Raw genomic sequence first — 21,438 nt, 5'->3', positions numbered from 1 at the left:
AACAGTGATAATGAACATTTAAACCTGTACACAAATTATTGTTATCTATAGCCATTCAAATAACTTTCTCTTAGACTCAATTTTTGTTTGCTAGTCAATTATTTTTATCTGATAGAGACGAAATCAATAACAATAATGTGTGTGTGTATGTACACTCAAAGCCATTAAAAACGCAATGCCTAATTTGTGAAATATTTCCGGTAAACGTTTTCTTGGGCTTTCCTATCTTATGGCACATAGGTGAAACTTGTGATGGGTCTCGTTTTGTGGAATTCTTGGTTTGAATCCAATACCAGTTCTCGATAATAAACTTTGTTCGTGCAAACGCAACACTTGTCTTTTTTCACGATTTTAAGCAGTCCCATGTCACACGCTTTGCATGTGCATTCCCTGCACTCTGGCCCTTTAAATACAGATCAAAATTTAACCATTCATCACTTCAGAAAAATGCAACGCCTTACTCAAGAAAACAGGAACAGAGCTATTCTCATGCTGGATCGGCGGGCTTCACAGGTAGCCTTCGGCAGACACTTTAATGTCCACCCATCGACCATTGCTCGCCTCAGACAACGCTTCCACGCCACTGGAAGTGCATGCCCAACCCCCAGGGGCAGAGCCATGCCCATTTTCTCTTTGTTAGTCTGTGTGTTGCCTACAGGCCACAGTTCTTAATGGATCGTCTTGAAACCTTTTCATACTGATTCCTTATACCCTAAGTATATTTGGTGCATGCCCGACCTCCTGGGACAGCTAAGCCGAATTTTTGTGCGTGTCTTTGGTCGCCTACAGACTGCAATTCTTGACAGATCCTTTTGAAACTTTGCATGCCTGTTCCTTATACCCTAAAGATGATCCTATTGTTTCTGGTGAATGCCTGACCCCCAGGGCTGAGCCACACCCATTTTTTTTTGTCTGTGTGTTGCCTACAGGCCACAATTTTTAATGGATTGTCTTGGAACTTGATATGAGTATTCCTTATAGCCTAAGGATGGCAACTATTGATTTTGGTGCATGTCCAGACTCCTAGGGGCCGAGCGACGCCCAATTTTTGTGTTTGTCGTATACTGGCCGCAATTCTGAATGGATCATAGTCAAACTTGGCATATGTATTGCTTATAGCCTAAGGGCGGCAACTATATTGATTTTAGTGCATGTCCCGACCCCAGGGGCAGAGCTACGCCTATTTTTTTTTGTTTTTAGCGTCTGGAGGCCACGATTATGAATGGATTATCTTGGAACTTAGTATACTTATTCCTTATACCACCAAGGACGGCATCTAATGATTTCGGTACATGGTCCATCCCCCTTGGCCCAAGGACAGCAACTATTGATTTTGGTACATGGTCTGCTCCCCTTGGTTGGTGCCACACCCACTTTTTGTTAATATTTTGTCTGTAAATAATCTACAGGTTGCAATTATTAATATATTTAGATCCTATTCAGTATGATCGATCATAGGGCTGTACCTATTTATATTGGTCCATGTCCACCCACCTCCATGTATACAAGCTGGAATTCTGAATCTGAATGGATCATCTTAGAACTTGGCATATTTATTCCTTATACCGTAAGAATAGCAACCATTTATTTTGGTGCATGTCCCAACCCCCAGGAGCGGTGTCACACCCACGTTTTGTTAAATTTAGTCTGTAAATTTGGCAAAACAAACGCCTAGCCTTTTTTATTCTAAAAAGTACCATATGTGGACGTATATTGCAGATGCTCTCGTTTTTTTAAGAAACAATCAAGTGCTACTTATAAGTGTTGAATAAAATCTTTTGATGGACTTTTTTATACGCCCACATTGAAATGTGCTCGTATATTGTTGTCGCCCCCGTCCGTCGGTCCGGCTTCCACAATTGCTTGTGGACGCTCTAGAGGCTAAAGTTAATATCCGATTGACTTTAGATTTATATACAGTGTTGAAGACCATGAGACGAAGAAGCCTATTGATTTTCAGCAATTTCCGATAATTTTTGCCAGAGTTATGGCCCTTGATCACTTTGAAAAATCTTGTGGATGCTCTAGAGGCTAAAGTTAATATCCGATTGACTTTAAATTTATACACAGTGTTTAAGGTCTTGAGACGAACAAGTATATTGATTTTCATTGAATCTTTATGACTTGAACAGCTAAATCCACGATGTTAAAAGTTTTGTATACTAAACATTAGCATGGGGCAGAACTTTATAAAAACCAAACAAATTCTAATGGTTTTCTGATAATTACTTAATGAGTTGTTACTCTTAATCAGATTTGAATGTATTATAAATGTTTCATTACCGAAAAAAGTAAAAATATGCGACAACTCTTGTTGACTGCCCAGACGATTTAGCTGCCGAGGGCGTATGTTTCATTGCCTGGCAACCTATCTTTTAATCCAAATTTGTGATATTTTGGTTTTCTTTTCTCAATTAAATAATCAATTTCTGTACAATTTCTGTAGCATGCATTAAGCTGTCAAAAATTAGGCATTCTCCTAAAAATGCAAATGATGATCAGTGGTTTTAATCTGAAAGTTACCAAACTCTATACCTATTCTACATACCACATGTGGGGATATTTGAACTGTACTTGCTTTTACTATTGTTAAGTTTAAATTTTAAACCCAACCCAATATAAACTAATTTACACATAACGGTATTTAAATTTATTTCAGCTTTTAATCAAAGGTATTGATGATACATTAATATCAACACGTGTAGTACCAGCTTTAGTTACGTTAGCTAATGATCCAGAAATGTAAGTGCTTTTATTTATTATCTGTTATGGGAAATATCCATACTTTATTTTTTTTTTTTACCATAATGTGGATTTATAAACAACTGACATATACTCTTCAAAAAAAGTAGGGGATATTCAGAAACAATACAAACCTGCGGATATGCACTGCTGTTTTTATTAGAGGTAACCAGTGTATGTTAATAACAGGCCAATTCATATGGGTCGCTTATCTGACGGCCCCATTTCACTCGCAAAAAGATACACTGTCAAAAGTGAAAATGGACGTTTTTGATTTTTGTCTTAATAATGAGTAATTGCTCCACCAATCCTCAGACATTCAGCAATTCGTCGTGGCATGCTCCTAATCAACCGTCCAATCACGATTTGGGGCAATCTGACTTACTTCTCTTGCAGTGCCACGGCCAATTCTTGCAATGATGTCTGACGTTGACGAACACATCTCCCGATCAAATTAAACGTAACACACTAAAGCAAAGATACGCTAAACAGTAAATCTTATGCAAGAACCAATAGGAAAGCAAACATGGATAGATACATCAGCACACGGCAGTTTTCATTAACCCTTCCCTGAAGTGTCAAATTTGACAATGAACCCCTCCCACGTGTATGGCGCTATTGCGTGTCGCATGTGCAGCACAGTGGTTCTGTTGGGGGGATAAGTTCTTCATCTATGAACATACTCTCAAAGCATGTCAAGTGTCCATGACTATTTATCATATCACAACCTGCATATGGTAGGTATTTGCATTTCAATATCCCCTACTTTTTTTTCAAGGGTATATAAAACTATATGTTGAGCCAATGAGATTGCTGTTTGGTTTAATCATCTCAGGATTTGATAAATTATGTCCTTGGTAGCATGATCATCTAAATATGGACAGTCAGATATTGTATGTGTACAACTATAGGGTATAATCAAAGTGGGGCCAATGCATTTCACTAGAGTTGTTAATCTTGATTGGTATGGTCCTTTAATGATTGACACCTCAGATAATTAGCACACAGGCAAATATTGTTATTTTGTGATTCCATGTTATCTCCAAAAGAAAACCCACTTGTTTTCTTAAATATCCAATTTGTGACTTCTGAAAGCATGTATTTTTATCCCACGCCAAACAAAGTTAGGAAGGGATATTGAAATGGCTGTCCGTACGTCCAAACCTTTGTCCCGATTTCATTCCTGGACCATATCTCATAAACCGTTTAAGATATCTTTTTGAAACTTTGTACACACATCAACCTATTACTTTAGTTGTGCCTTTTGCTATTCAGGAATTTCTTGGATTTATATTTTTTGTGTTTCCATGAAAACAAATTTGACTTAGTTTTATTTCCAGAGCATATATAAACCTTTCATATCTTCATGACACTTTGTATAAATATGAACCTATTATAGTAGTTGTGCCTTTTCCTAATTTGGAATTTCTAGGATTTAATCATTTTTGTGTTTCCATGGAAATAAATTTGACTTAGTTTTTGGTGTACAATTTTGTTTCCGCAGCATATGTCTTAAACTGTTCAAGATATCTTTTTGAAACTTTGCACACACATCAACCAATTACATTAGTTGGGCCTTTTGCTAATTAGGAATTTCTTGGATTTATATTTTTTGTGTTTCCATGGAAACAAATTTGGCTTAGTTTTTGGTGTACAATTTTGTTTCCAAGCATATCCCATAAACCATTTACAATATCTTATAAAACTTTGTACAAACATCAACCTGTGATAGTAGTTGTGCCTTTTACTAATTAGAAATTTCTCGGATTTAATAATTTTTGTATTTCCATGGAAACAAATTTCTCTGTTGAATGATTTATGAATTTTTACTACACATTTGACTTAGTTTGAATGATTTATGAATTTTTACTACACATTTGATTTAGTTTTTATACGCCCACATTTTCATGTGGACGTATTATGCCGTCGCCCCTGTCCGTCCGTCCACAATTTGTTTGTGGACACTCTATAGGTCACAATTCTTATCCGATTTTGCCCTCTGTTTGTACGAAAAATCACGTTTTTAGCTTGTGGACACTATAGAGGTCACAATTTTTATCCGATTTTGTTGAAACTTGAAATCTAAGTTGATAATCCAAAGATCTCAGTTCCTTTCGATATTCGCGCATATCGGACTGTAACTTCCTGAATTATGGCCCCTGATTGTACCAAAAATCGTGTTTTTAGCTTGTGGACCCTATAGAGGTCATAATTTTTATCCGATTTAAAAAACCGTTCAATTATATCACCGTTACACCCCAAGGATGGCTGGGTTCGAATTTTGTGAAAATCGGCCCGAAATTGACAGACAAAATGGCCGTCGTTCGTTCTCAAATAGCGTAAAAATATGGTATATCAATGTTGTGCACACTATAGAGGTCACAATTTTTATCCGATTTTCTTGAAACTTGAAATCTAAGTTGATAATCCAAAGATCTCGGTTCCTTTCGATATTCGCGCATATTGGACCGTAACTTCCTGAATTATGGCCCCTGATTGTACCAAAAATCGTGTTTTTAGCTTGTGGACCCTATAGAGGTCATAATTTTTATCCGATTTAAAAAAACGTTCAATTATATCACCGTTACACCCTAAGGATGGCTGAATTCGAATTTCGTGAAAATCGGCCCAAAATTGACAGACAAAATGGCCGTCGTTCGTTCTCAAATAGCGTAAAAATATGGTATATCAAGGTTGTGGACACTATAGAGGTCACAATTTTTATCCGATTTTGTTGAAACTTGAAATCTAAGTTGATAATCCAAAGATCTCGGTTCCTTTAGATATTAGCGCATATCGGACCGTAACTTCCTGAATTATGGCCCCTGATTGTACCAAAAATCGCGTTTTTAGCTTGTGGACCCTATAGAGGTCTTAATTTTTATCTGATTTAAAAAAACGTATTATTATATCACTGTTACACCGTAAGGATGACCTTAATCGAATTTCATGAAAATCGGCCCAAAATTGACAGACAAAATGGCCGCCGTTCGTTCTCAAATAGCGTAAAAATATGGTATATCAAGGTTGTGGACACTATAGAGGTCACAATTTTTATCCGATTTTGTTGAAACTTGAAATGTAAGTTTATAACCCAAAGATTTCGGTTCCTTTCGATATTCTCGCATACCGGACCTTAACTTCCTGAATTATGGCCCCTGATTGTACGAAAAATCACGTTTTTAGCTTGTGGACCCTATAGAGATTATAATTTTTATCCGATTTAAAAAAACGTTTTATTATATCACCGTTACACCCTAAGGACGACTGAGTTCGAGCATATTATTATTATTATTCCAGAGCATATCTCAGAAACTGTTCAAGATACCGTTATAACACTTTTACATTCATCAACCTATTATTTTATTTTCTACTGAAAGTCTATCTGTCCCGATTTCATTTCCGGAGCATATTTCAAGACATTTTTTATACGCCCACATTTTCATGTGGACGTATATTGTCGTCGCCCCAGTCCATCCGTCCACAATTGTTTGTGAACAGTCTACAGGTCACAATTTTTATCTGATTTCAATAAAACTTGAAATATAGGTTTATCACCCTTTCGATATTGGCATGTATCGGACCGTAACTTCATGGATTATGGCCCCTGATTGTACGAAAAATCATGTTTTTAGCTTGTCAACACTGTAGAGGTCACAGTTTTTATCCGATTTGGTTTAAACTTGAAATGTATGCTTATAACCCAAATATCTCGGTTCCTTTCGATATTCGTGCATATCGGAATGTAACTTCCTGAATTATGGCCCCTGATTGTACGAGAAAAAAGTGTTTTTAGCTTGTGGACCCTATAGAGGTCATAATTTTTATCCGATTTAAAAAACCGTATTAATATATCACTGTTTAACCCTAAGGACGACTGAGTTTGAATTTCGTGAAAATCGGCCCAAAACTGACAGACAAAATAGCCGCCGTTCGTTCTCAAATAACGTAAAAATATGGTATATCAAGGTTGTGAACCCTATAGAGGTTACAATTTTTATCCGATTTTGTTGAAACTTGAAATGTAAGTTTATAACCCAAAGATCTCGGTTCCTATCGATATTCGCGCATATCGGAACATAACTTCCTGAATTATGGTCCCTGATTGTACGAAAAATTGCGTTTTTAGCTTGTGGACCCTATAGAGGTCATTATTTTTATCCGATTTAAAAAAACGTATTATTATATCACCGTTACACCCCACGGACGACTGAGTTTGAATTTCGTGAAAATCCGCCCAAAACTGACAGACAAAATGGTCGCCCTTCGTTCTCAAATAGCATAAAAATATGGTATATCAAGGTTATGGGCCCTATAGAGGTCACAATTTCTATCCGATTTTGTTGAAACTTCAAGTGTAAGTTTATAACCCAAAGATTTCGGTTCCTTTCGATATTGGCGCATATCAAATTGTAATTTCCTGAAGTATGGCCCTTGATTGTAGGAAAAATCACTTTCGTTTTAGCTTGTTTTCTATCCATCTCTCGAAAATGTGGGCGTATCCTGCCTGGCAGCCGCTGGTTTTAAACTTTGTACAAACATCAACCTATTATAGTACCAGTATTTTATTTTCTGATGTATAAGCTTATTGTTTAACATACAGCAGTTGATTGAGGTAGGCAAAGCTTGTTGTGCAAACCTTACAGGGAGTAGAGACCCTGCCTTGCTGAGTTACTGTGATCAGAGTATAAATCTTCTGACTAGTCCCATTGATATTCCAATAAGTTGTTTTTTCTTATGCCTTCTAAACAAGTGCAAGGGCGCGGGATGGTGATGACTAGTCATCTTGTTTAATTTGGAAACAGTTTTGAAAAAAAATTGCCTCGGGTTGTGCTATTTTGGATTTAAACTACAATAAATGGGAATTAAGATTAACCAAATTAGCAGCGATGTATTGTTGACTGTCTATCGAGATCTAACATGTAGGTTAGATAACATCTTGAGCTAAGTGTTCATGGATTAAAATGAAATATTGTTCAGACACAGTCTAACTACCAAGATGGCCACTTTAGATGGCCACACAACAGCCTGGAGATTGGGTGTTCGATCCCTGCATTGGCCGAGAAAGTACATCCAGATTTTCCGGCGTGGTTCCCCCTTGTCAGTGATGCAGGACAGAGGGCCTGACAAGGACAGTTGTCTAGTTGTTTGGATGGGATGAAAAACCGAGGTCCCGTGTACATATTGGCGTGCACGTAAAAGATCCCTTGCCAGTTGAAATTCAATATACGAGTAGGCAGTAGCGCCGCTGCCCGGGCAAAATTTCCCTTCATTAGCACACTGTATGGCGTATGCCTGTCTTCATAAACCCAGTTTAGGAGCAGAACAGTTGAATGTTAAACCCCATTTCATTTCATTTCAGATGGCCACACTAACCGTTCGATTGAATGATTCAAATAAATTTTCAATATGATTAAAACACAGATCCTATTTTGTTTCGTTTTTATAGTTCAAAATTTCATTTTACTTGTCTTTACTACACTAGGATCTGGAAGAGTTGTTATCATTGATGTGTTCTGAATGAAGTGAGCTATTAGCCAATGAAACGATCTGTTACAGCGAGCTTTAACGTGTTTTTCACGGAACTGTGGGTAATCCACTAGTAACATAAATGCTGATCGGTTAACCAAATGTCTGACGTCATAGGGTCAAAAGCCGCTTGTATGACCTCTGACGCGACCTATCGCTACAACCGTTCAGATCATCATGTAGTGTAGGCCATCAAAAGTATAAAAAAAAAAAATGAAATATCGATCTGTATTTTAATCAGATTGATAATTTTTGGACTGATATGACTTTTAGTAGGATTACTTTCTGTAGTGTATGTCCTAAAAGTCAGTATTTACCTTTTAGTCTGGAATATTGTGCCTTTAATGTGTTTATAAATGATTAATATATAGAAAAAGGTTTTATTGTACCAGCCAGACATCAAACTACATCTGCATTTTACTAAGTGAAATGTGTTCTTTAGTAATAAAAGTATATAATTGTTATATTTTAGCCCTGTTAGAATCTCAACTATACCATCAGTTGGTGCTATATTAGAAAATATCACAAATAGAAGGGTAAGATGTAGACTATTTACACATGTAAGATGTAAAATATAAAACTGCCATTTTAAATTTTGAGATTGTATCTGCATATAATATTCTGTTATTACATCTTTTCATTTTATTTGTAATGAACAAGTTTATTTTAACTGTATTTTGATTTGTAGGTATTGGATAGAGTGTATATGCAGCTTCAAACATTTTTTGATGATCCTATGTATCGTGATCAACATGATATGCAGGTTGAATTGATACGAACTTTAGCTAGAGTAGGTGCTAATACAGAACCCAAGTTCCGTGAAGAATGTAAGTACTATTGTTTTATTACATCTTGATATCTATACCGAGACACAATGAAAACTTAACCACTAATTTAGTTGGAAGTGAATGAAATGCATAATTCAGCCGAGATTGTAGGCTGCACATTATAGGCAGGTAGGAGACCCTCCAACCTGTGGAAAAAAATCAGAAACAAATGCTTATTGCTTGTTTGTGAGGGGGTATGTACATATATAGTAATCAAACAAAAAAATCCACTGCAATCGACCTTGGTTTTTTATGTATGATTTAGTTTTGGTATCCTACCTCCATATGAATGATGCTTGTAAAATCGCCTTATTTAAAGGGGCATTAGGTAAGATTAGATAAAGAGCTGACAGTTCTCACTATAATATTTACAAAATAGGTAATGAAAACTTGATATGCTGAAAATTTCAAATTGCTCCATTCTGAACCAAGATAATAGTGATTTAATTTTAGACTAGCCCTGAACGTCATTACTAACGTTGGTAAGATAATAAACAAAGTCTCAATTATCCATTTTTACATTAAATTATCCATCACAAAATTTATTCAATTCCACAAAATATGACAGGCTATTGATGGCTTCGAGGGTTGATTATGGTCTGGAATGTCTAATTAATAATTTAGATAATATTTCAGGCCTAAAGAAAGATATTCAATGGGAAGATTTAATGTATGTTTAAGTTCTTCTCAACTTTGCTCAACCTAAATTACCAAATTATAAGTGAGCATAAACACACTCAACACCATAATTTTTAATATATTTATTGCATAATATTATTCACGCAACTATTTAGATGGACCATATTCATCTGATTTGGTAGGATGAACTGCCATTGAATGGTATGCGGATGTGTGATGGACAAGTTTTTGTTGACTTTGTGGTAGAGTTTCAGGACGGTATTGTTCAATTAATTGTGGTGTTGATTATCAGCTTGAGTCTCAGGAGCACACATATAACCTGGCTTTGGGTTTGTTTTGATGGTGGCACTTTCATAAGGCAGACAAGTGAAGGGAAATAGGTGTGTTGGGTGTTTGGTTTGAAGAGCAGGAATGGGGTCTGTCCTTACTCATATGTAGGTTGTTTGGTCTTGAAGAATCTTTACAGTGCTGATGTAGTTGGGTGTATTCATTGAATCATTATTACAGCTGCCTTCCCTTTGTCCACAGGTGATGGTTCTGTCTTCCCTAAGTTCTTTCAGGGCTTCATGTTCTGTTTTGGGGGTTGGAGATGATGTTACAGATTTGGTGTCGTAAGATAGTCGAATTTACCTCCTGGTGCTAACTGGCACAGTCTCTTCTGAATACTGGTGATATAATCATCATGGTTCTTAGGTTTGGTGGCTTTTCACAAGGATGAATAGTTTGAGCAGAATTTCCCAACATGGGAATTTACTCAAATCTGGTCTAATAGCAGAAAAGCATTTGTGATGCACAAAATATACCAAAAAATGTGAGAAAAGGTGAATTTGTTCGGGATTTTTTTTACACAGCTCATGTGAAGTTCTCCTACCAGCCCATTTACAGACACAATCAAATCAGCAGCAACCCGCATATCACCTTTTTGTTATCTATACAACTGAAAGATACATTATGAGAGATTAGATAACGAGTTGGCAGTTCTCACTATAATACTAATAGTTAAAAACTAGATAATGTAAAGGCAATTTGCTGAAAATTTCATTCAAATTGAGCCACTATGAACTGAGAATTAAGCGATTGAAATTTCCGCTAGCCTCGATCATCATTACTAAAGTCAGAACGATAAACAGCATAGTCTCGATTATCCATTTAATCATTAAATCGTGAAGGAAAGTTATTCAGTAAATCGGCTCATAATCCACTAAAGATCGCAGGCTAGCGATGCCATTGAGAGTTGATTATGGTCTGGATAGGTTAAAGGCTCAATACCACTCTTGTTGTAACTGAATAATATGTCCCAATCTTTATTCTGGTCAACAAATTGTACTTATTTAGAATATTTCAATTAATTGATGATACAAATTTCATCTTAACACACCTTATTTAAAAAAATTGAAAAATTCAACATAATGGTTTGAAACGTCTAACGTAAACCTTTTCAAATGAAAACTTTGATTTAAAAATATTTTCGAACCCTCTGGACAAGTAAAATAGGATGTAATGGATAATTTACACAACAGGTAGGACACTTAAACATCTAGTACTTAGATAGAGATATTATTTATTTTCTGGAGCTTTCAAGCCAGCAAGAGTGTTATTGTCCCTTTAATTAAGGTCTAATTAATAATTTAGATAAGATTTCAGGCCTAAAGAAAGACCTGCAATAGACAGATTTAGCTCTTGCATAATGTATGTTTAATTATCATTTTAATTTTGCTGAACATCTTTAACAAGTGCTTAACAATTATTTTAATGAAGTATATAATACATTTAGCTACAATTTTATTCAAGCCAGTTTGTTTTAAAAGTAACTCATTCAATGGAAGAATCCTATTGATTTTCTGTGATTTTCAATGATAACTTCCATAGTTCGCTCTTTTGTTATAGAATCCATTGTTTGTAGTCAGTCTGTGATAATTGCAATTATTAAACTATCTTTCTGAATTTTATATTGGTTATCTGTGTTATTGAAAGAAAGAAACTAATCATTAATCCCATTTCTACAAGGTACTCAGTGGAAACCATCAGGATTTTTTAGGAAACGTTGTCAGGGATGTGTTTAATTGATTCAAATGGTAGTATAAACAATGAGTCAGTAAGAGGATTTCACATTGGATCAGAAATGCTTTGGTGTAAGAGGCTATTTCTATACCTTCATGAAAGATGATGTTCAAATCATCAAAAAACAGTATAGTTTATTGTGTTATATAAGCTTACAATATAATGTTTACAAATGTACATATTATTCTGTTACTTCTACAAGACATTATAAAACATTCCACAATAGAACATTACATAGAAATACTGAAAATATTTTATCAAATGTGCATCATATGGTGAGGCATCAGATACATTTGCTTGACTCATTAGTTTTCTTATAGCTTTCAGTATCTGTATTTTGTCTAGCCTCTATTGTGGATTAATTTGTCCTAATGCTGTATTTGTTATGTGTGATACTGTCCTCACAAGTTATATTTATAGCACAGCTTTCATTCGTTAACAGGTTTAACATCTCGACAGGTTTAAACATCGAGACCATAGGTCGAAATGTTAAACCTGTTGACGAATGAAACGTGCTATAAATGACTTGTAACATTGACACCTGCTCAACATGCTTGTTGTTATTGCACAGAAAACCCACCCCATTTCTCTATATGATTTCTATTAAAAACTAGTGTAAACCAGCAAAAGAGTGCAATGACATTGAACATGTCTAGTTATTGCACGGTTAAGCTCCACTCAATCTACTAGAGGAAAAACAATGATCTTTTAGAGGCATTTAGTAACTGGATAGAGCAATAAACTATAACACATACTTATGGAAGAACAATTACTGATTTATTTGGGCGACGTTTCGAAGAGTATTCTCTCAACGTTTTCAAACAATCTTCTTATTCAAAGAAAAAAACAAAGGAAGCTATCCCGTCCATGTTACAATATATATTAGAGATGTAGATTTGGTGAATATTGTTAAAAAGGTTTAATCAGAACTATGTATCATATAAGATGTGTACTCTTTATCTGTAAGATTATTGAATGCCTGATAGCTATAGGTTAGATTTAGCTGTAGACTGGTAGCTTTAGTTCAGATTTAGTTGCTGTCTCACAGGATTAAAGTCTGTAATGTTATATTTTCTCTGGCAGGGGAGCCAACTTTCCCGTTATAAAATACCAAAGGGACATTTTTGTAAATTGTGTTGATGTTGATATTCCATAACAGTTATTAAATGTACACCACCATCATTTATATAATATAAAATTCAGTTTAGTGTGTATGGAAAAAACCGAAATGTATTGTTTATAGTTAATCAGATTGTAAATTATTTAGACAGTAGGCTTAAATGTAGATCTATTTCTGAATAAATTGAATCATGTTTTGAATGTAGTCTGATATAAATGAAGTAGTGTATTTTTAAAATAGGAAAATTCAGTAATATAAATTGTTATTTATCTCAATATTTCCTACAGACAAATGTTATTTGAGATTTGATTACACCATTTATATTTTAAAATGCTTCCCTATTACATGTACTAGGTATATAAATATGTTTGCCCTAGCAGTACAGACTTGTATTTAGATATTCTGTGTAGAAAAGTGAGACATTAAACCCCATTTCATTTCATTTCTTTTGTACATAGATAAATGTCACTTGATCAAATCAATATTACAATGTATTGTAGTTTTATAAAATATATGACAGCAGTTTCTACTGTTTGTTATCTGGTGTTTTATTTTTACTTTCTCTAGTTTTAAAATATATGTGACAGTGCAGTAGTTGAACTAAACTTGATAAAGTCTAATTATGGAACTAATATTATTAGACTACTTTTATAATATAATTTTAACTAGGTTTCCTTGCAGAAAATTCAGACGTTGGTACTGATATTTGATGGTCCAGCCTCAGTTTGATTTGATGGTGTGATATGATCAACTTCCATTAACGGTTTAGCTGCTAGATTGTTTGTTGATAAATTGATTCGGTCTTTTCTTTGACACACTGATATTACACTGACAACCATGTTAACTAATTCTTTACGAAAGCGTCTGCTTGTTGCTAGGTAAATCACAATCTTAAAACTGATATAACAGTAGAACAAAATGTCTATTATTGTATGTAGTAATCCAATGACTGCATACACTTTCGATGCTACTTCACAGGGGATTTCTACAGCTCTGAGCTGAATAAGGTATTCCACAGTGACGAGTATCACTCTTAAAGTTATAACTATTATATAAAACAAACTAATGAGAACAAATGTTGTCTTTAGTTCATTTAGTGAGTGGATATCCATAAAATATTTCTCCAAAGTTTTCTTTAAATCATTTTGTTTGTGTCGCCCTCGCATCATGGCAGCTGTTGTTGTGAAAAAAAGAGCTGACACAACAATCAGTGGAATAACATCACCTACTGCTAGACTCAAGAATGGCCAAACAGTGTCTCGGAAATATTCTGAAAATTCCTCGATGTAAATGCATTGTGTTTGCGAATGGGTTGGCCCTTCATTATAGGTCACCAAGCCATGTGTCCAGAAGTAGTGCATGTTAAGACACATAAGAAGCACTGTCATTAACAACATTACAGCTTTAGCTCGCTCTCGTGTACACATCTTATATATGAGCAGCGGATAGCGTGCAGCAATCATCATCTCAACAGAAGAGGCCACTAATATCCATGGACCAATATGGAGAATGAATTGAAAAACGAAAGGATAAACCTTACATATGGCTGCAGATGTCTTCATGATTTGATCACTGAGATTTTGTTCTGTGACTTTCACAAACCAACGATTACCACAATCCACAAATAGAACAAACAAATCTACCACACACAGAACATTTAAATATAAACAAGATGACCACACATTGATGCTAAGTTGATGTAAACAGCGTAATGATATCAGGTTACCGATAGTTCCAACCAGTAGTAAAATAGGAAACACATAAGTTTGTAGAAAACTGTTGACAGCATCTTCTGTTTTTCCATCAACTGTTTCTGTACATAAACTTGCGTAAGCATTTTCATAATAGTCGTAATACTCATTTGTCATAACGGTCTCATTTGTGCCTGAAATGACAAAAAATATAAAAATATTAATCTTTCAAAGTAAGGAGTAATATTACATTTTTGCAGCATCCAACTCCGAATGTATAACGCCCATAGGACTAAAATCAATACAAGTTTAAAACCAGTCAAAGTTTGTTCTTTCTTAATGTGGAAAGTGAACTTATTCTATAAAAATGATTAATTCCCATAGATGAGTATTATAACCGAGATATTCAGAGGGTATCTTTAGATTAATTCACATAGATGAGTAAAAGTGTATCTTTAGATAATTCATGTAGATGAGTATAACCAAGATAATGGGACACAAAAAATATGTACTGATTGATGTGCACATAAAAAAAAAAGCCAGTTGGAATTCAAATAAGAGTAGTCCACTGTCTAGGCAAAATTCACATGACCATAGAAGATGAAATTTTTTTTAACAAAATATCAAATATCATTAAACACTATTACTCTCCAAGGGGTTGGGTGGCCTGTCATTGAGTCAAGTGGTGTGGTTTCGATTCCCTGCTTGTACATGACAAGGAGTAGGGTTGTCTGTCCAGCCTCATGGGTTTTCTTCAGGTCCTCTGGTTTCCTCCCACTGCTAAAGAAATGAAGTTGAACCATGCATATGTTGTAATTCTGTTTGGTAATTTATGTGAAATTGCATTATGCGAATGTAAGTGCACCAGAGGACATGATTTATAATTTAATAAATACATGTTTTACTTGTCTTCTCCATTGACAGTATATTAGCTATGGTATGAGTTTATTTTAAAACACAAATTAAATTGTTTATGAAATATTGTGACAATAACAGGACATTGGGGTCTAAGGCAAAGGGTAAATTCTATTGTCCATTACACTTATGTGAAGAATATTCCATTCCATATTTGACTTAGTCATGTGGTCATTAGGCTTAGTAACCACTCTTCATAATTAATTACATCATATTTGGCCAATTAAATAATAGATATAAAAACACTCAAGATGTGCACGATTTTAGACACCAGGTAGATTTGAGAGAGCAAACATCATATCGTTGGGAGAGACTGTTGAGGTTCAAGTGACAGCATCTGGGATGAGAGATAAAGAGGATAACTTTATTTTTGATCTATGTTTGTAACCTATGTATCCAGCTTGATATAAACTGTAGAAACCATACTTTTGTTCCTGTCATCTTGTTGTTGTTCATCGTACAATATTTTGGAACTGATAAAAAGATATACACAATGTGAGATGTTAAAGAAACATTTAAAGGATCCAAACCAAGAGAAAAAGAAATAGATCAATTAAACCAGAGGCAATACTATACGATCACAAAGCTAATAAAGAGAAGAGAGTATGTGTCACACGTTGGATGTGGGAAGCTTTTGACAGTTGTGCTTTCCACATATAGCCAGCGACTCATAGAACTGAATCGTATGAGATATTTGATTTGGTTGCCGAACTGTGCATAGCGACGCATAGTGCTACAATGTTAGTCCCAAAATGACCTGGTTTATGTCGATTGGACGTTGTTTTATTGATTTTAACAAGAGACTGACAGAGCATTCAAGACAACACCAAATATTAACTTTGGATATCTGTGTACATTTGAAGAGATCTTTTACAAAATTCATGGATTTTATATGACTTTGTCGTCTCATCATGTTACTTCAAATTTGATACAACCAAGTATTATCAATTTAATTATCGTTGTTTATTAGCAAACTTATAACATGTTTTATTGTATAACAAATAATGTAACATATGGCATTGTGTCATTCTAGTGTGATAAATTTCATATGATGGTATGACAAAGATAATTAAGTCATTAAATGAACAGACAACAGCCCAAAACAGTAGTTTACACTCTGTAATAGATATAAATAATTTGAGATTGTTGAATAGATGACCTAAGTATTCTAATTTGTCAACCATAACTACCCAACCATTTGAACGCACAATAATCTTACTTCAAAGACAGCATAATGCTCACTATAATGTTAAATATTAGCAAAAAGTTGGAGAAAACAACACTGCTTCTAATTATAAATCAATTAACTTGTCATTAAAAGTAGAATTGTTACTACTGTGGGGTTTCTCCCCAGACTGATACCACACAAGTATAGAGATGTTCAGATAAAAATATTGGTATGTAGTATATAATCTCTGACATTAGAACTCTACTTACAGTCTATTTCTAGTATATAATACAAGACCTAATGTTATATTTACATATATAATTGCCATTCCAATAACCCAGAGATTTCATTGGAAATTGGAAATAGTTCTTATAACATCTGCTATACAGGCAATCAGTATTTAATTGTTATGATTTGAAAAATCAATTTATTAATCAAGTTTTGAATTAATTAATATAGCTTCATGGATTGCTTAGTTTATATTCAATTGTATTAATGACTATAATTAATACAGCTTGTATTATCACACAGTAGCTGGTGTAGTAGAAAAGTAAATTATAGTTAATGTAAAATCAGAGTATAAACTTAACAGATCCATTTAAAGCACCATTGCATTTTAATTGCAATGAGAGTGGAAAAGGATCGGAAAAGCTACCATTCAGAGGCTTATCTCCACCATATTAAACATGATCAGTCATGAAAGTAAAAAGGAATTCTGCTGTAAGCGTTAGGTCTATATCTATTGTTAATAGCCAGTTTATGTTGTCTAAGCACAGTTTCTCTACTAAAGTCCACCATTAGTTTGAGAAATGTCTCGGAAACTCAAAAAGATCAAAGAGCACTTAATATGGAGTTTACAGAGAAGACAACTTATTTATACCAGTACATTGATGACATGGTGTAGCAAATTAGGGTGTCATACTGGACAAGTTAAATTGAATAAATATTTTCTAGATGAGTTGATGCTATTTTCAATTATGGTGTCGTACTAGTCAAGATAACTTGAATCAATGTTTTTTTCAGATGACTTGATACTATTACTATTTCTAGTTTTATTTTGCTAAACTAAGTGGTAATTTATAATACCATTCCAAACATAAGTTTGCTCCACTTCTAGGTGTAAATAAAAGTATGCAAATCAAACACTCAATTGTCACAATTTAGGCTACTTTATCTGAAATATTTAGCTGCTCAGAGCAACATCAATGTTGAATTAAATTGACCAATAAGTCATGTTTGCAATGTCGAAGACTGTGGATTGCGTTAAAGACTTGTCCTTTAACTCTTTTAAGAAATTTGATTTCTTAAGTACATGAGTGAATTGATATCTGCAACCATCACTTAAATTAACTTTGGGCAATTATACAGACATGGTTATCCAGGCACGTATGTAGCTGTGTGGAATTTTGGTTATTCAGGACTTGGATAAATTTTTGCAGGAGTCTTTTTTCTCTAATTAAACAATTTATTCACTAATATACATCTGGGAGTGCTTCTATAAAATATGAGAAAAGTATTTCATTTACATAGATCGGTTTCTAGTTTCGTATGAAACTTGAGAAAAAAAACCTGTTTGTTAACAAGTTTGAAAAGAACCATTTGTTATTTACTTTTGTCTATTGAAGAAAACACATTCATCTTGTTGTCTTAATCGGTGTTAAAATATACTCTGTTATTTGTGTTCCATGCTGATATATCCTCAAAATTGCCCCATTTATATGGGCTGAATGGAGCTGGATCTGAGGCTGATAAAATTCAAGAAGTTATTCCTATTTATACTTTTGTGCTTGAATTCTTCTCGGTGCAGACCATGTTCCTTCATTGGGCCAGTATAAGACTACAATTAAGAACTCCTGGTATAGCATTTTGGTTCCAGGTATACCATTCTATTTTTGTAGGGTAAAATTGTCTTGGTTTTATTGTTAGAGCTTACGGTCAGATGCATCAATGTTTTAGAATATTTTGTTTGCAGAGAAGAATTAGATACTATCAATGTTTTGTAAGATTATTCCCTATGATTATGACATATTGAACACCCACAGGGCTCCTGTTTTGTATCTAGACAGTATATATATGTGTTTTTAATAAATATACTGGCGCTGTTATTTATATTCCTAGGGTTATATCAAGGATTTTTCTGCTGGCCAGGATGATATCCTATTATTTATATAGAATAATAATATCTATATTTACCCTGTGGCATTTACACATACTACTCTGTCAAAAGCAGTTGCTAATTTTTATGGCAAACATTGAAATTTTCATTTTGATCCATATGAAAAAATAAGTGCTTAGTAATAAGTTCTTCACTGGTTCATATATTCATATATACTGGTGAAGTCCATTTGAAATTGCAATCAAATCCTTGACATGATCTATTGCACCTTTTTGAAAAGCTAATATTTGTTATAGTCTAATCTTTAAGTCTAATCTTTAATTTATTTCTTAGGTATTGGAAGCCCTCAATATATTAAAATCTTTGGAATACTGACTAATAGTTACTTTTTGGTTTTCAATTATCCAATTTTTATATCTATTGCCATAGTTTATATTGACATTGCCTTATTTGACGTCAGTTTGTAAGATAAATTGTGAGATAAAGAGTAAGAATTCTTGAGGGAATCCTTGGTATTGATTAATGTGCAATAAATATAGAGTTATGTTTTATATTTACTGTGTTTAATATAGAGACTTAAAACTAAGAACTTACCCATATAAAAACCATTAGTATCCTCTATAATATTGGGTTCCATCACTAATATAATTTTCTTCGAAGACTGATGGTAAGGCAGGGCTAGAAGGTCTCTATAATAAACTGTAGCAAGTACTAATAATACCAGTTACTTATTAGATTGCCATTTACATTCTGTAGGTAATAACACTATGTATATAATATGTGATTATTGTAGATCTAGGTATAGAATGTCTACAACAACTGACCAAAATGATTTTACCAGTTTTAAACAACATAAACTCCTGCCAATTTTTACAACTGTCCGCCTGTCAGGATCTTGTTCTATGTCTGCTTTACCTAATCAGTACTAATCACTTCATCAAACAGAACATTCAGAAAACCTTGCTGCAGAAACATGCGCTTTGATTAATAACTGTATATGATAAAACATCTAGTTCATTTGTAAAAAGTTTCAATCCTCTAGAGCACTTTTTAATATTGTTAGCAGGTAAAAGCTTCGTAGGTTTTATCAGTTGACGATGCAAACATGTTCTTTCTGATAAAAATTCATGTGATTTATTCCCTGGATTATCCTGATACCAGTCTGATATTTTCATAGTCTAAGTGGCATCTCACATTTTTTCTCCCTGATCACATTCCTCATCTATAATTTCTGGTTAGGTAAATGACCTCACTTTATTCTGTTGACTTTAGTCTCAAAATACATTTTTGTAGTCTCTTTTTTTTAAAACTGGAAATAGCCTCATATGTTTCTTAAACAAACAAAGAAGCCTTACAGAAGAGCGACTTCCAATCTTCAACATGTTTTGTTCCTATAGTCGGACTGTGATGGAGTATTGAAGGGTCTACACAATGTATTAAGCCATGAACATGTTGCTAACAACCTTATCTGTTATGTTTCATTCCTCTAGGAACTAGGTTGACATGTCAAGCATGCTATTTCCTCCAGTTTGGGGTAACACAAGATTATTCACAAGACAGACGTTCAATGTTTCTGTCATTTCCGACTCATTTTTTCTTCTCCCTCTATATACATTCTCCGTTGTTGGTGAATTGGTAAATGTTTTTGGTTAACTGCTTTTTCTCAAACTCATTTTTTTACTGGTTATAATTCACTAATAGGAACGAATTCATTTAGGGAGAGAACTGATCTAATTTCTTTCGTCTCTTATATTTCTTCAAATCTTATAATTTTATAATTGCTATCTGAGGTGCCCAGAAACTGATTGAGTTATCTCAAATTTCTTAGCTATATCATATCAAAGCACTTATCTTATAGATATCACACTTCACATACTTTATTTATGTAATTTTTCATAAATTTGCATTCAAAACGTCCTTCCCATATTGATCTTTTTAGTCATTTTTGATAATATGAAAGGCACAAAAAAATATGTTAGTGGTATCATGTGCCTTTGATAGACTGAACATACATACCCTTCCTTGTGTACGACATCTGTCAAAACTAATGGCTAAGTGGAGTGATAATTACAACTAATATAAAATACAAAGCTTGTTGAAAAGATTTCGGTAAACTGTTATAAACAAAGCATAAATAGCTTATTGCTTCAAAATGTATTAAAGTAGAGCAATCCTAATGTACATTTTGAAAGTTCACATTAATTTCTATTGATTACTTACACACCTCAGTCTTTCATGCTTGTATAATGGCCGGTTGACAACTGAAGGATAACTCATTTTTATACATGATTATCTATGTCAAGATGTCATTTCCCATAATATTTACAATTTAAAGGAAACTTTGAACATTGACACAACAGGCTGCTTTGAACATTTTGATTATCTAAAGTAGATCTCCTCACATGTACCTGATTGACAAACAATACTCATTACATTCTAAAGTACCGATAGATCTCCTTGGTGTACCAGATTTAAACTTACAAACAGTAGTACTCAAACTACATATCATACTTCATACTTGCTCCCTGAAATATTCACTGCTTAAATACTAATATCACACCTAGTAAATCCTCTATAGACTAATTCCGATTTCTTAATGTTGGCTAGCCAATACACTATTCTTTGGGGAC

At 34.1% G+C, this 21,438-nt stretch overlaps 2 protein-coding genes across 5 annotated transcripts in view; one reads left to right on the top strand and one right to left on the bottom strand.

Moving 5' to 3' along the window:
- The window catches only part of LOC126816255 (RAB11-binding protein RELCH homolog), a 133,485-nt gene that overhangs the window by 28,705 nt on the left and 83,342 nt on the right, over positions 1-21,438 (top strand). Inside the window, exons 22-24 of the mRNA XM_050542535.2 lie at positions 2,660-2,742; positions 8,744-8,807; positions 8,960-9,098. Coding sequence (XP_050398492.1) covers positions 2,660-2,742; positions 8,744-8,807; positions 8,960-9,098 — 286 coding nt within the window. The remainder of the gene's footprint in view (positions 1-2,659; positions 2,743-8,743; positions 8,808-8,959; positions 9,099-21,438) is intronic.
- Positions 11,919-21,438, bottom strand: part of LOC126816261 (uncharacterized) — a 47,433-nt gene continuing 37,913 nt past the window's right edge. For 3 of the 4 annotated variants that reach the window (XM_050542546.2, XM_050542548.2, XM_050542550.2), the window contains exon 2: positions 11,919-14,803. In XM_050542546.2, the coding sequence (XP_050398503.1) occupies positions 13,605-14,803 (1,199 nt within the window). In that variant the 3' untranslated portion in view covers positions 11,919-13,604. Of the gene's footprint in view, positions 14,804-19,402; positions 20,224-21,438 lie in introns of those variants that run through there. The other variant, XM_050542549.2, reaches the window with a different exon arrangement.

The sequence above is a fragment of the Patella vulgata genome, chromosome 3 (genome assembly GCF_932274485.2).
Source record: "Patella vulgata chromosome 3, xgPatVulg1.2, whole genome shotgun sequence".
NCBI classification, from domain to species: domain Eukaryota; kingdom Metazoa; phylum Mollusca; class Gastropoda; family Patellidae; genus Patella; species Patella vulgata.
The sequence above is the reverse complement of the archived record's forward strand: the minus strand, read 5'-3'. Positions and strand labels throughout refer to the sequence as shown.